Here is a 15,579-nt window from a genome sequence, read left to right on the forward strand (position 1 = left end):
GACAGGTGGTCCCCAAGCCAGGAAGGAGCAGGCTGCACCCCAGCAAAACAGGACTGAGAGCCCATGCCCAGACAGGCCAGCAGCCAGACCCCAAACCCCATAGCGAGAAGCTTGGGAAAGTGTCCTCCTAGCCCAGGATCACACCGCAACTTAATATGAATTTTAGAAGTCAAGAAATAGAATGAAAAAATACACACACACACACACACACAACCCAAAAAGAAGTAGACCATAAAAAGATCGTATGGTGACAGGAAGGTTAAAAGATAAAGTGGGAAAACAGGATGTCAAAGCTGGCTAAGTGTACAATCCCAAACGTAGATGAGCCTGTGACCCAAGAAGAATGATGGAAGCAGCTCCAATGAGGGCTTCAGAAGCGCCGCAGAGGGAGAAGATCTGGGAAAAGGGGAGTGGAGGCAGGGGGGAGCCGGGGAGGAGCCGGCAGGGAAGAGATCACGGGGCCGGGGCCGGGGCCCGCCGAAGGCTCCTTCCCTGAGGGACGGACAGGGCGGGGCTCTGAAGACCAGGAAGACCCTCCCAGAAGAGGTTGGCGGGAAGCCGGAAGTCTCGGAGCTGTGATCGGGCTGTGCCTCCCTTCCCGCCGAACGCCCATGGCTTGGTCTGGAAAGCAGACCCGTGAGTGCCTCGCCCAGGTAGGTCGCAGTCAGCGTCGCCCACACGTGCTAGTGACCGATGGCTACCCCGGCAACCGGGTCCCCTCCTCCTTCACCTCTTCCTCTGACCTCGTAGAGGGTGTCCTTCCGGTCTGCCGGGAGCACCCCCTGAAGTCTCGCCGCTGGATGAGCTCCCCAACTCCCTGGCTCCCTGTGCCCAGATTGAAGACTTTGTCCGAGAGTCCCGGTCTCAGCCTTCTGCTCAGCAGCCGGGACCCAGGCCCTCCCTGTCCGCACCTCTTGCTCACTGATTTAGATCCTTAGACCCAGTCCCGTTAGGGATCCTCGAGACCCCCCTTCCTACGGCCAGGAGCGCGCCACGGACCCGAGACCAAAGCGCCTTCCCGGCCCCTTAAGTGAACCCACCTTAGGCTGGTTCCCGTCGGTCCCAGACTTGCGGCTCCTTGTCTGCACTTTCCCTTTAGGGGCCCCCAGCCCCGACTCCACCGGGGCGTCCCCGCGGGCCTCCCCCGCTCCTGGGCAAACCTGGGGACCCGGGCTTCCTGCTTTCCCGGGGTCAGCTGTTCCCCTTGAGAGGCCCTGGTGGAAACTAGGCAATGTTCCATGTTCCATGGTGTGCTAAGGGCGCAGGCCCAGTACCCTTTTTACCCAGGTGGTGCGTTAGAAGCTTCTGCCAGAATGGAAGCTAATCGCATCACAGTTTGGGAGAAGAGCATTGGACTCTTTCTACAAAAAACAACAGCATGAGGTGACAAACCCTATTATGGCTTTCTTGTATTAAAAGTACTAGCAGGTGACCGTAGACTCGTGTTTCAGTATAATGGGATGAATCTCAGAGTGGAGCAGCCCCGGATCCTCAGCCCATTCCCTAAGGAGCACTCAGTTTCAAGCTTCTCTCCTTCATGCCTGCCTGATTTCCATGCCCAGGCTTCCACTTCCCAGAGAAGATGTGATCTCTTATTGAAGCAAAGGGAAACAATCGGGATGCTGGAGTAAGGTCTGAGGAGCTGCTCTCCCGGTGAGTGAGGTGACAGCAGGGATATGAGAGTTACAAAAGAATTCTAGGAGTTACTATGAAGTAAATGCTGGGTTTGGGGGAGAGAGACCAGCCTTGAAATTCTTTTTTTTTTTTTTAATTGTAGTGGGTTTATTTATTTTTAATATGCATTTCTTTATGAATCATGTTGGGAAAGAAAATTCAGAGGAAAAGGGAAAAACCATGGGAGAGAAAAAAATTTACAGAAAAAAGAGGTGAACATACCATGTGTTGATTTGCTTTCAGTCTCCTTAGTTCTTTTTGTAAATGCAGATGACAGTTTCTGTCTATTGGGATTCAAAGAGATCTTAAAGGAGGGAAGGAGAATATCTTACATATGGAAAAATGTTTGTGCAGCTCTTTCTGTAGTGGCATGAAACTGGCAAATGAGTGGATGGCCATCAGTGGGGAATGGCTGAATAAGTTATGACATATGAATGTCTTGGAATGTTACTATTCTATAAGAAACAATCAGCGGGATGATTTCAGAGAGGTTTAGAGAGTCTTACATGAACTGAGGCTAAGTGCAATGAGCAGAAACGGAGATCATTATACTGGGCAACAAGAAGATTATGTGATGATCAATTCTGATGCAAGTGGCTGTCTCCAATAATGACATGATTCTTACCTGTTCTGATGATGTGATGAAGAGAGCCATCTGCACCCAGAGAGAAGAGTGTAGAAATTGAGTGTAGTTCACAAATAGCATTTTCATTCTTTGCTTCATTGTTTGCTTGCATTTTTCTTTCTTTCTCATTTTTTCTCCTGTTTGATCTGATTTTTCTTGTGCAACAAGATAATTGTATACATAAGTATGCATATGGATGATTTAATGTATATATCTCCCATGTTTAACATATATTGGATTACTTGCAATCTAGGGGAGGGGTTGGAGGAAGGGGAAGTTAAATTGGAAGACAAGGTTTTGCAAGGCTTAATGTTGAAAAGTTATCTATGCATATATTTTGAAGGTAAATTTTTGATATTGTATATATACACAAAGTCTCTTGGGATTACTTGGGGATCACTGAACTACTGAGAAGAACCAATCCTTTTCTGGTTGACCATTGCACATCCTGGCTGTTCTTGTGCACAATGTATGCCTGGTTGCACTTGTTTCTTGCAGCATCAGTTCAAGTAAATAGTGCTACACCTTTCTATAATCAGCTTGTTCATCATTTCTTTAGAGCAATAATAGTCCATAAGCTTCATATACCATAACTTGTTCAGCCATTCCCCAGTTGATGAGCATCCATTCCTTTATCAGTTCTGTGTTACCACAGAAAGAGCTGCTACAAACATCTTTGCACATGTGGGTCCTTGTCCCTTTTTAATGATGGCTTTGGGATAAAGACCCTGTAGAGACACTGGTGGATCCAAGGGTATGCACAGTTTGATAGCCCTTTGGACATAGTTCCAAATTACTCTCCACAATGTTTGGATCATTCCGGAAGTCCCCAACAATGCATTAGTGTCCCACTTTTCCACATCCCCTCTAATATTTGTCATTATCTTTTCCTGTGATCTTAGCCAATCTGAGAGGTGTGAGGTGGTACCTCAGAGGTATGTGATTTGCATTTCTATTATCAATAGTGATTTAGAGCATTTTTCCATATAACTGTAAATGGTTTTAATTTCCTCATCTGAAAATTGTCTGTTCATATCCTTTGACCATGTATCAAGTAAGGAATGACTTGTATTCTTATAAATTTGAAACTGTTCTTTATATATCTTAGGAATGAGACCTTTAACAGATATACTGGCCGTAAAGATTTTTTCCCAGCTTTCTAATTCCCTCTTGATCTTGTTTCTGTTGGTTTTGTTTGTGCAAAAAGTTTTTAATTTCATGTAATCAAAGTTGTCTATTTTGCCTTTGATAATTATAACTAGTTCTTCCTTGAGCATAAATTACTCCATTCTGGAAAGATTGATAGATAATTTATCCTTTGTTTTCCTAATTGGTTTATGGCATCATCCTTTATGCCCAGATCATGTTCCTATTTTCCAATATTTCCTATCTTCTTCCAAGTAGTGAGAATGAAGGTACTGTCTGTGTTGCCCCAGGTTTATTGTGAGAATCCAATGCAGTTGTGCATGAAGGTCATTAGAAATTAACTCCTTCTTGGGATGTGAGCTAATGGGATTTTTAAGTGATTGATTATGCCCTTTTTTTGACTTTTCTCTTTGAATTGACTGAAATTTATAAGAATATAAGCCATTCTCCAATTGATAAATGGTCAAAGGATTTGAACAATTTTCAGTTAAAAAATAAAAATCATTTCTAATCCTATGAAAAAATGCCCTAAATCACTATTGCTCAGAGAAATGTAAATTAAGACAACTCTGAGGTACCCAAGTCTTACAGATTGGCTAAGATGACAGGGAAAGATAATGATGAATGTTGAAGGGGATGGGGGAAAACTGGGACCCTAACACATTGGTGGAGTTGTGAACTGATCCAATCATTCTGGAGAACAATATGGAACTATGCCCAAAGTGCTGTCACAATTTGAATACCTTTGATCAGCAGTGCCTCTATTGAGCCTGTATCCCAAAGAGATTGTAAAGGAGGGAAAAGAACCCACATGTACAGAAATTTTTGGAGCAGCCCTTTCTATAGTGGAGAGAAGATTATGGGGATTGAGTAAGCATCACAACCTAGTAGTTCACCTATTTTTTTTTTTTTTTTTTTTAGTAATTTGCTTGCATTTATTTGATTTTCTTATTTTTTCCCTTTTTGATATGATTATTCTTGTGCAGCATAAAAATTGTGGAAATATGTATAGAAGAACTGTACATGTTTAATATATATTGGATTTTACCTGCCATATAAAGGAGAGGGAGTGGGGGGAAGGAAGGGAGGAGAAAATTTGTAACACAGGATATTGCAAAGGTGAATGTTGAAAATTATGTATGCATATATTTTGAAAACAAAAAGTTTTAGTAAAAGAAAGAAACCAAAGATTTTTCTCTTTGCCTTTTAAAATAAAAAATAACTGAATTTGTGTTCTGCTGATGGGGTCAAGGGGATATTAATGTATATATGTGTACAGTGTCTGTCTTACTGTTTGTTCTTGGTGGTTTTTTCAGAGCAAGAGATCAGACTTGAAATGAAGGACACTACTGAGGACATAAACCTTTCTGTGATAGAATCTCACAGGCCAAGATCCCTAAGTCCCTATGACTTTACTTGGAGAGAAATCTGTGCTACACATGAGAAAATCCACACTGGCAAGAAACCTTATGAATGTAACCAATGTGGAAAGGGTTTTAGAAAAAGGAGAGCTCTTACTATACATCAGAGAATCCACTCTGAAGAGAAACCTTATGAGTGTAACCAGTGTGGAAAGGCTTTTATAAAAAGACAAACTCTTACTGAACATCAGAGAATCCACTCTGGGGAGAAACCTTATGAATGTAACCAGTGTGGAAAGGCTTTTAGAAAAAGGGGAGCTCTTACTGTACATCAGAGAACCCACACTGGGGAAAAACCTTATGAATGTAACCAATGCGGAAAATCTTTTAGATATAAGAGAAGTCTTTATGGACATCAGAGAATCCACACAGGGGAGAAGCCTTATGAATGTAACCAGTGTGGAAAGGCTTTTAGACAACAACAGTCTCTCACTTTACATCAAAGAATCCACACTGGAGAGAAACCTTATCAATGTAGCCAGTGTGGAAAGACTTTCAGCTATAAGAAATCACTTACTGTACATCAGAGAATCCACACTGGGGAGAAACCTTATGAATGTAACCAGTGTGGAAAGGCTTTTACAACAAAAGAATCTCTTACTATACATCAGAGAATCCACACTGGGGAGAAACCTTATGAATGTAACCAGTGTGGAAAGGCTTTTATACAAAAGGGAGATCTTACTGTACATCAGAGAATCCACACTGGGGAGAAACCTTACGAATGTACCCAGTGTGGAAAGACTTTCAGCTATAAGGAATCACTTACTGTACATCAGAGAATCCATACAGGGGAGAAGCCTTATGAATGTATCCAGTGTGGAAAGACTTTTAGACAAAGGGAATCTTTTACTGTACATCTAAGAATTGATATGGCAGAGAAACCTTATGAATGTAACCAATACGGAGAGACTTTTACATTAAGCAGAAGTCCTTATGAACATCAGAGAAGCCACAATGGAGAGAAATATTATGTAAGTAATCGGTATGGAAACGGTTTTGTAATAATTTCTGATTGGTTCTTGCCAGATTTGTGAGGAAATGTAAAGCCATTAAAATAAGGAGGAAAATGAATTTGGTAGAGAACATTGGGAGGGATCAATCTACAGAAGTCAGCCAGATCCCTTGTATGAGAAGGTCTTTCTCCTCATGACTTGTAGCACTTTGTGCTTCTAAATTGAATTGTTCAATGAACTGCTACTGGGCTTGGAATCTGGAGCCATGGCTTTTTTGTTTTGTTTAATTCTTCTGTGAGTGATCTCTGAATTCTTTCCTTGTAATTTTAGTTTTTCTCTGTTTAGAAGATTTGGCCAGTTCTCTTGGATTGTTTTCTTCATCCTTGTCCATTTTCCCTCGTTATGTGTTTCTGGAAAATCCATGATCCTTAGGGTATGCTTGCTGTCTTAGAATAGAATGTACATTATTTAAGCAAGGGGCCATTTTTTAAAATGTTTTTTATTTCACTTCTTCTAGGCTGCCCTTCCCTTTTTGAGTATTTCTAGTCCCTCACTATTCTCTTTCTTTTTTTTTTTCTTTCAGAAGGTTTGCCATGGCAGATTCTAAGATTTCTGTTCCCTTGCCCTGGCCGTTTTGTGAATGTTTCATATTTAGAAGATGCCATAAATAAGTCTTTTATCTCTAGTTTCCTCAGAGATTAATTCATCTGTTCTGCATTCCTCTCAATCTACATTTCTTCATTACTCCTTTCCCTTTAAATCCTCTTGTAGATTCCCCTTCTTCTCTTGCCCTTTAGTTACTCCTGTCCATTGGTTTTTAGATTTTCTCCATTTTTCTTCCCCTTTCCTATAAGGATTTCTCTCCTCCTCACTCTCTCTCTTCCCTATCTGTTTTTTCTAGATTCTTACTCTCTGATCCACAGCTCCTTTCTTCCTCTGGTCTTTATCTTTTCCTGTATACTTCCTAGCGTCAAAGGCTCCAAGTTGACCTTCTGAGCTCTGCCCTGTAGGTCATTTCTGCCATTGCTTCTAGGCCAGTCCCACAGATTCCTCCTTTCCATGGTGTCTTCCTTTCAGAATACTGTGTATCACTGCAGGGTCAGAGAGAACACTGCTCCATTGTGGGGAATTTTGCCCCCTGATATTTACCCTTTCTTTTTCTCCTTTTATTTTACTTCAATATTCTCCTACAAATTTCAACCCTCTCTTCATGTTCTCCTGCCCCTCCCAGTGCTAGTTGCCCCTAGGAGTGCAGCTCCCTCTAACCCAAAGACAAGTAGCCTTTTCAGGAACTAAATCCCCAAGCATCAGGGTGAAGACCCTTATGTCCTATGAGAATATCCACCAATCTTTCAAAGTCTCGCCCCCTTCCTCAATCTTTCCAGCTTCCTCCCTGACTCCTCAGATGGTCTTCTCTTTCCAAGTCCATGGATCTCATCTCCCCAATCCCTGATTTTCTTGATTGTTCTCCAGCTTTTGACAGTCCTGATGGCTCTCTCTCCTCCAGGGTCCTCTCTTAGTTTTTAGGACCTGGCTGTCTCCTGGTTTTCCCTTTCCTATCTGACCACTTCTCTGTCTTCCTACTGGCACTCGGGCTCTTCTTTACTATACAATGTGCACATTCTGTCCTTTATTGTTAAGCTCCCATCTGCAGGCTAGGTGACCCTGGGCTCCATCTCAGCTCCAGTGCTCTCTGGAACCTATTGTTTCATTCCTTGCCCTTATTTCCTTGGTTTGCATCGGTCTGCCATTATTCCAAGTCAGTCATTTCCAGGGTATGAGAAGTTATTTCTCCTGAAGGCTGGTAGGATTCTGAATTGAATTGCTCAGGGTGCCTACTACCAGCCTGGCACTTTGTAACCATGGGTTTGGTTTTTGGATCCTGGATTTGAGTTTGGTTTTTCTGTGAGGGAGTTGGGGGTTCTTTCCATTGGATTTTCATTTTTTTTGTCCAGAAGTGACCAGTCTCTTTGACCATTTCCTTCATGAGAGTGTCCTTTATTTTTAACCAGTTGTGTCCTTCCCTGAGAGCTCCCATCCTTTGCTTTTCTATGTCCCTGCTGTATTTCCCTTCAGTACACTTCCCTTCAGCAAGGGCAGATTTTTTGACTTAATTGTTGTTTACTTCATTTCCTCTGGACTGCCCTTCACTTTTTGTGGATCAGAGCTGTGGATCAGAGAGTAAGTTTATATTTTTATTCTGTCTATTCCCTTTTTTCTTTCTTTGGAAAGAGTTGCCATGGCAGAATCTCACTTTTCTATAGCCTCATTTTATCAATTAAACAAAAGAAGACCAGAGGTCTAAGAAGGGTAGGAAGAGTTCTGGGTGGGAAGGAGGCACTGGATACAGGGATTTGTGAAGAATCTCAGAAAAGTCCCAAAGGAGGAGAGGTAGGTGAATAATGAGGAGATAGCTTGGCTTTCTCCTTAAGAGAAAGTTTGGAGTGCATTAACTGCCCCCCCCCCTTTTCCCCCCTTATTAGTAGTAGGGGACTGTGGGATGCTTGTGACAGAAAGATTTGCAATATCTTCTCTTGGGTGTGAGTTAAGGAATCAATTAGAGATGAGTTGTCCATCAGGAAAAGGACTGACTTCCTCACTAAGAATCTATCTTATGGATGAAAAAGGGATCAAAGTGCCCTAGAGAAAAGGAAAGATTCAGTAATTCATGGCAATTTCAAAATGTGTAAAAGAGCAATAAATTCTGCAATTGTGCAGAAGTGAAAAAATAAACAGAGGAAAGGAAATCTGAAATGTGGATTATACAAAGATTATGAGCAAATCAGGGTGGCACTTCCTAGTTAGAAACAAACTGTCACAAGCTCACAAAGTCCATTCTCTTTGCCAAAAGGTAGGTTTATTTAGGACAAGATATTATAGAGAAATGGAGAGATAAAACAAGAACTAGCAGGGAGAAATATGAAATAGTGCTGAAAGAGCAATAGGGTTATCCAGGAAAAGAATTTGGAAGGCTCCTTTAAAGGAATATGGTGTATTATTCCATTGACTGACAGCCTAGAAACATAAAGGAGTTTAGCAAACTAACCAGAGTTAGTTATTGTTAGCTATACTTTATATATACTATATATAACTAAGGATAAAGTCAACATTAAATTAAACTTAAATTAAATTAAATTAAAATTAAACATTAAACCACTTTATTCCAACTAATTATATAAAACGCTTTTCTAAAAACTCAGTAAGTCTCTTAATGATCGTGCTTACAGGTTCCTGACTGACCCTCAGAAATGCCATGAACTTTGAGGAAATAAATCCCTTCTCTGCTTCAGTTTCCTAATTTGCAGGAGGGTTGGTTGAATTCTTGAATTCTAAAGTGACTTTCAGCTCTACATCTCATGACTTTTGGTGCCTTAGGACTTAGTGACATTCAGGGATGTGGCTGTGGACTTCACCCAGGAGGAGTGGGACCTCTTGGACCCTCCTCAGAGGGAGCTGTTCAAGGAGGTCATGCTGGAGAATGCCCGGAACCTGCTCTCTCTAGGTATGGACATTTCTTAGATAACTTTGAATCTGCCATCAAAGGGCTTATCTTCATTTCTTTGGTTACAGGGCTGGGGAATGTATCAGGAGGGAGAAAGTGCTGGTCTGCTGTGTCCAAGCAACAGTCCTCCTGTATGTCTGCCTTGTGTGATAGAAAACTGAAGGTGTCCTTGGTTGTTCCTGAAACTGTCTTTTCACCTATTGTGTGCTGGGTCTTGTGCTTTCTTTACATTAACAAAAATACTGTTTAAGAAAAACTTCCAGCAAATAAGTTATTCTATTTATTCTAAATACCCAAATTAATAATAAAGCACAAATATAGAAAAATGTGATTTGCATCCAGATAAAGAACTGATAGAAACATGTATGGCATAATATTACTTCAGGCCCAATAAGACTTTTTATCCAGGTATGGAGTTAGAATCTTCTACCAGAATGGAACCTAATAGGACAACAGGAGGGGGAGGAGGGAAGAACATTTGACTGTTTCACTAAAAAAGGTGTACAACAAAATGATGAGACAAAGCCTGTCCTAGATTTCTTGCATTACAAGTACAATACTCATATGTTTCAATATAATGGTGTGAATCTCAGGGGAGCATCTCTGGATCTTCTCCCCATTCCCTAGAGAGGACTAAATTTCAAGCTTTCCTCCTTCATTCCTCCCTAATTTCCATGCCCAGGTCTTCCTGTTCCCAGAGAAGATGTGATCTCTTATTTTAAGCAGAGGGAAGCCTCCTGGAAGCTGGATGAAGAGGGCCTGAGGAGCTGCTCTCCAGGTGAGTGAGGTGAAAGTAGGGATATGAGCAGTACTAGTAACTTCTGGGAGTTACCCTGAAGGAAATACTGGCTTTGGGTGAGAAAGACCAGCCTTGTTATTTTTTCTCAGATTCTCCTCTGCCAGTCACTGAATCTCAGTTTCCCATTTATAAAATGAGTGGGAGGCACTCCATGGCCTTGTAGGTCCCTTCCCATGATTATGTGGGATCCTATAAGAAGTCATTGTTGGCACTTTGAGGCAATGGAATTCTCCTGAAAGTGCCAAAAGGGGATCAGGTTGTCCCAGATGACCCAGTTCTTAGAACTTCTCCAAGTCAGCAAATTTTTAAGTGCCTGCTATCAGCCAGGCCCTGGGCTGCTCCCCAGCAATATAAAGAGAGACAAGGGACTTCCCCTGCTTTCCTGGAGGTCACAGACAGCTGGGGCAGGCAGTACACCAGTAAGTCTGTAGAAACCCTCTGTGGGCCAGATAAATTGGATCAATTTAGTCCCTCCCCAAATCACTAAGTAATTAAGGTAATGATGGTTTAAGAAGGAGAGTAAAATTGGGGAGATGATGGTCAGCATGAAATACCATACCTAGCATTTATACAGCACCTGCTGTGACACGCAGTGTGTCAGTATTGTCTCATTTTATCCTCATGAGAACCCTAGGACTCGGGTGCCATTATTGTGCCCTTCTTATAGATAAAGTCACTGAGGCAGACAGAGGTCTTGTAAGTTGCGTAGCAGATTGCTGAGGTGGGATGAACGCTCAGGTCTTGCTGATTCAAGGCCCTCTTCACACTTTTCCCTTTATAATCTCAGCTCTATTCTGATTCTGAAACAGATGTGATGAAAATGGTCACATGTGTATAAGGTAGACAGTGGAAGGAAACATGACCAAGCTCCCCTTGAGAGGTGGAATCTCATTTCTTTAAATGCTAACCACTCGAAATGACTTACTAATTACCATTAAAATTAGTTATATTTCCATTGGCTCATGACAAGTATTGCTTTAAATAGCAAATGTACTCAAAAGTCAATTTCAAATCTTACATTATGTCGTTTTCTTTTTTTTTTTTTTAATAATGTCTAATTCACAAATACATCATTTGAAAGAATAGAATATCTTCAGATTTTTTTTATTTTTATTACCACTGGTAACGTAGCTTATCTCCCTGACACTCTATTGGACATTTAACCTACGTTGCCAATCAAAGGCTTTGAGAAACTGCCACATGGAAGAAAAGAAACGTAAACAAGGATAAGTTCAAATTAAAAGACTTCTTCAGCATATCAATGAGTTGCTCTTTAGCGCTCTTTTTGTGGAAGGGTTGTGGTCTCCCATGGGGATTTCAGGATGGTCTCTACTGGGCATTCCTCGTGACGGATTTTCAGGTAGACTGCCAGCCCTGGGGCCAGAGTGCAGAACCAGGGACTGTCTTGATCTGGTGATTACAGGTTTGAGGAAATGTGATCACTAGGGAACCCAGCAATGAGGGAATTGTTCTGCTGCAGGGAGAGAGACCCTGAGGGCCTTTGCAGGCCCCTGGCCCTTTGTTCATGAATGTCCAACCTTCCTGGAATTCTGGAAATAATTTGGTGTTAAACTACAAATCTGGAAAAATCTGTAGCACTTATCAGCTGTGAGAGTTTGAGGGAAACTCCCCACGAACCCTCAAACCAGCATGCTCCTGACTTTTTAAAATCACTGAGAAATATAGTTGAAAAGGTGGCTATGAGCGCATACTTGTTGTCCAAGGGATAATTTGCCACTTAAAACAGCACTAGCAAATTTTGGGGTCAAATCCCTTGGATCATTGTCTCAATCCTTCAAGGGATTTTTTTTTTTTTTAAACTTTTAAAGGAGAAAGGTGCAATAGCTTGCTCTGCCCTTCTATGCCATAGGCGATTAATTCCGTTTTCTGGATGAAACCCATATTCTCACATGTGCATGATTTCCTGCAATTTTTAAAAATTGGGTTTTGTTAAAGAACATGCAGGGGCATGTGATAATAAATTTTTAAAAACAAGTAAGCAGTAATTATTTCAAAGAAAAGCATTAGACCCAAATCACATATACCTCAGATAAAATACATAGAAACCTCAATAGGATTAATATTCAAATAATATATCAGAAAAAAAATTGAAAGTGATAAGTTGAAAGTGCAGACAATGAATGGGAAAGGGAAAAATTGAGAATGAAGATAATTTGTCAAATACTATAGACAGAGCCTGCCCAATTTCCAGTCATGCTGCTGGGATTTGGGTTAAGTCATTCAGTCATTCTGAGCTGATGGCCTGAGCTGTGCCCATAGTGAGAATGAAAATACTTTCTGTGTTGTCCCAGGTTTACTGAGAATTCAATGTATTTGAGCATAAAGGTCATTAAAAATTAAATCCTTGGGGAAGCATAGTGGTGCAGTAGATAGAGCACCAGCTGTGAAGTCAGGAGTACCTGAGTTCAAATCAGGTCTCAGACACTTAACACTTCCTAGATGTGTGACCCTGGGCAAGTCACTTACCCCCAAATTGCTCAGCTAAAAAAAATAATAAAAAAATAAAATAAATGCTCCTTGGGATGTGAGGTAATAGGATTTTTAAGTGATTCCGCCCATTTCAGGTTTTTCTCTTTGACTTGACTAATTTATAAGAATACAACCCATCTCTAATTCACAAATGGTCATAGGATTTGAACAATTTTAAGATGAAAAATAAAAACCACTTCTAGTCCTATGAAAAAATGTTTTAAATCACTATTGGTCAGAGAAATGTGAATTGAGACAATTCTGAGTTACCATTGTACATCTCTGATTGGCTAAGACAACAGGAAAAGATAATGATGAATGTTGGATGGGATGGGAAAATTGGGAGACTAATACATTGTTTGGGTTGTGAACTAATCTAGTCAATTTGGAGAAAAATATGGAACTAAGCCCAAAAGGCTGTCATCTTGTGTATAGCTTCTAATCCAGCTGTGTCTACTAAATCTGTATCCTAAAGAGATGATAAAGGATAGAAAAGGAGCTACATGTATGAAGACCGAGTTACCAATCTGGATGCCTTAGAATCAGCCGGAGTCAGGATAAGCAAAAGTCCTTGGTCTTTATTTTTGGTTTTTAGGGATAGAAGTGAAGGGAATGGACACAGGATTTCCATGGCCTCTCCTCTCTTGTTCTACCATTAAAAGTGACCCTAGCTAGTCTTATTCCATCCCCTAGTCCCTCCTACAATTCTCTGTATACACCAATTATTGAGATAGCACAGAATAGTGAGAAGGGCCATTTTCCAAGCATATGCTAATAGAGTATTGTCCAATTGGTAGTTAGCCTTAAGTGCTCAGTTGTCCAACCTCAGTACATCAACCCAAGAGTTTCAGTCCTTTATACACATGTGCAAAGATGTTTGTAACAGCCCTTTCTGTAGTGGAGAGAGGACTATGGGTGATTAAGTAAGCATCATAACCTAGAATTTCACCTATTTTTTTGTTTACTTGCATTTGGTTTTCTTTCTCATTTTTTCTATTTTTGATCGGATTTTTCTTGTGCAGCATAAAAATTGTGGGTGTATAGAAGAATTTCACATGTTTAACATACATTGGATTACTTGCCATCTGGAGGAGGGGGATAGGGAAAGTAAGGGAGAAAAAAATTTGGAACACAAAGTTTTGCAAGAGTGAATGTTGAAAATGATCTATGAATATATTTTGAAAATAAAAAGTTTTAATAAAAAAGGAAAAAAAAATTTTCTCTTTGCCTGGGGAAATAGAAAATAACTGAGATTCTGTTCTGGTGATGGAGGGAAGGGGATATAGATGTCTGTGTAGTATCTATTTTATTGTTTGTTGTTGAATTTTTTTTCAGAGCAAAAGATCAGACTTGAAATGAAGGATACTACAGAGGAGATAAGCCTTTCTGTGGCTGAACCTCACAGGCCACCATCCATAAGTCCCTGTGACTTTACTTGGACAGAAATCTGTGCTACAGATGAGAAAATCCACAATGGCAAGAAACCTTATGAGTGTAACCAGTGTGGAAAGGGTTTTAGAAAAAAGGGAACCCTTACAGTACACCAGAGAATCCATACTGGAGAGAAACCTTATGAGTGTAACCAATGTGGAAAGGCTTTTACTGAAAGGAAAACTCTTACTGGACATCAGAGAATCCACACTGGGGAGAAACCTTATGAATGTAACCAGTGTGGAAAGGCTTTTAGACAAAAGGGAGATCTTACTGTACATCAGAGAATCCACAGTGGAGAGAAACCTTATCAATGTAACCAATGTGGAAAAACTTTTAGACAAAAGGGAAATCTTAGTAAACATCAGAGAAGCCATGCTGGGGAGAAAGCTTATGAATGTAACCAATGTGGAAAGGGAAATCTTTTTGGACATTAGATTAGCCACACTGGAGAGAAATATTATATATCGTATATAATTATATAAATAATGAATATGGAAAGGATTTGGTAGAAAATACTGATTGGTGTTTGCCAGATTTGTGAGGAAATGTAAATACATTAAAATAAGGAGGAAAATGAATTTAGTAGAGAACACGGGGAGAGATCAGTCTACAGAAGTCTATCAGATTCCTTGTATCCCTTCTATCACACTGTTTCCTTGATAAAGGACTGCTGTGGGTGCCTCTTTTGTAGCAAAAACTGATATTTCCAAGGGTTTTTGAGTGACTCTTTCAATCACATTGGATAAAGCCAGTTCAATCTGTCTCAAAGTTTCTTGATCTTTTTTTTTTTTTTTTTAATTTATTTATTTTTATTATAGCTTGATATTCTTTTGTAAGCTGATGTGGTGAGTTTAAAGCAGTATCTCTCCTTAAAATGTCATATAATGGTTGCAGTCGATATACAATGGATGCATCCAGTATTAGACTTAAATATATATCTCCTATCAATTTCTGAAAGTGATTTAAAGTGTTTAGCTTCTCTGTTCTTAAAGCTTTTGTACTGTGAGTACCTTAGCATATACTTCATATCCTAAATATTGAAAAGGAACATGTCTTTGAATTTTTTCTGTGGCTATGTGCAATTTGTAGTTCCTTACTGTTTCTATGGTCCTTTGTAGACATGCTTCTAACGTTTGCTCCTCAGGTGCACACCCCAAGATATCATCCATGTAATGTAATAACATAACTTTTGGAGTACATGTAATGTAACAACATAACTTTTACTGGAGTAAGAGCAGCAGCCACATACATTAGGCACATTGTAGGGCTATTTTTCATTCTCTGTGGCAAAACTGTCCATTCATGTCCCTTCTATAGGGTTCAGCTAAGTTAACACTGGACACTGAAAAGGCAAATCTTTTCATATCCTTCTTATCTAGAGGGATAGAATAGAAACAATCCTTAATATCTATAGCCCAAAATTGCCATTCTCTAGGCAACTGAATAGGAGACAGAAGTCCAGGCTGAAAAGTTCCCATAATTTCCATTTGTTCATTTACTTTTCTCAAATCAGTCAATATCCTCCATTTTTC

At 40.3% G+C, this 15,579-nt stretch overlaps 1 protein-coding gene across 3 annotated transcripts; it reads left to right on the forward strand.

Annotated features, from left to right (window-relative positions):
* Nucleotides 1–461: 461 nt before the first annotated feature.
* Nucleotides 462–14,785, forward strand: LOC100929704 (zinc finger protein 2 homolog). Of its 3 annotated transcripts, none has more exons than XM_031957093.1 (6): nucleotides 462–653; nucleotides 1,420–1,653; nucleotides 4,762–5,840; nucleotides 9,198–9,324; nucleotides 10,007–10,102; nucleotides 13,949–14,785. In XM_031957093.1, exons 3-6 carry the CDS (start codon nucleotides 4,782–4,784, stop codon nucleotides 14,479–14,481), a joined length of 1,815 nt encoding a protein of 604 aa, XP_031812953.1. In that variant the 5' UTR covers nucleotides 462–653; nucleotides 1,420–1,653; nucleotides 4,762–4,781; the 3' UTR covers nucleotides 14,482–14,785. The 3 variants fall into 3 exon arrangements, with proteins under 3 accessions (XP_031812953.1, XP_031812954.1, XP_031812955.1); XM_031957094.1 differs by having other exon boundaries at nucleotides 1,452–1,653; XM_031957095.1 differs by having other exon boundaries at nucleotides 1,563–1,653.
* The last annotated feature ends 794 nt before the right edge of the window (nucleotides 14,786–15,579 follow it).

The sequence above is a fragment of the Sarcophilus harrisii genome, chromosome 2 (genome assembly GCF_902635505.1).
Source record: "Sarcophilus harrisii chromosome 2, mSarHar1.11, whole genome shotgun sequence".
Taxonomy (NCBI): Eukaryota; Metazoa; Chordata; class Mammalia; order Dasyuromorphia; family Dasyuridae; genus Sarcophilus; species Sarcophilus harrisii.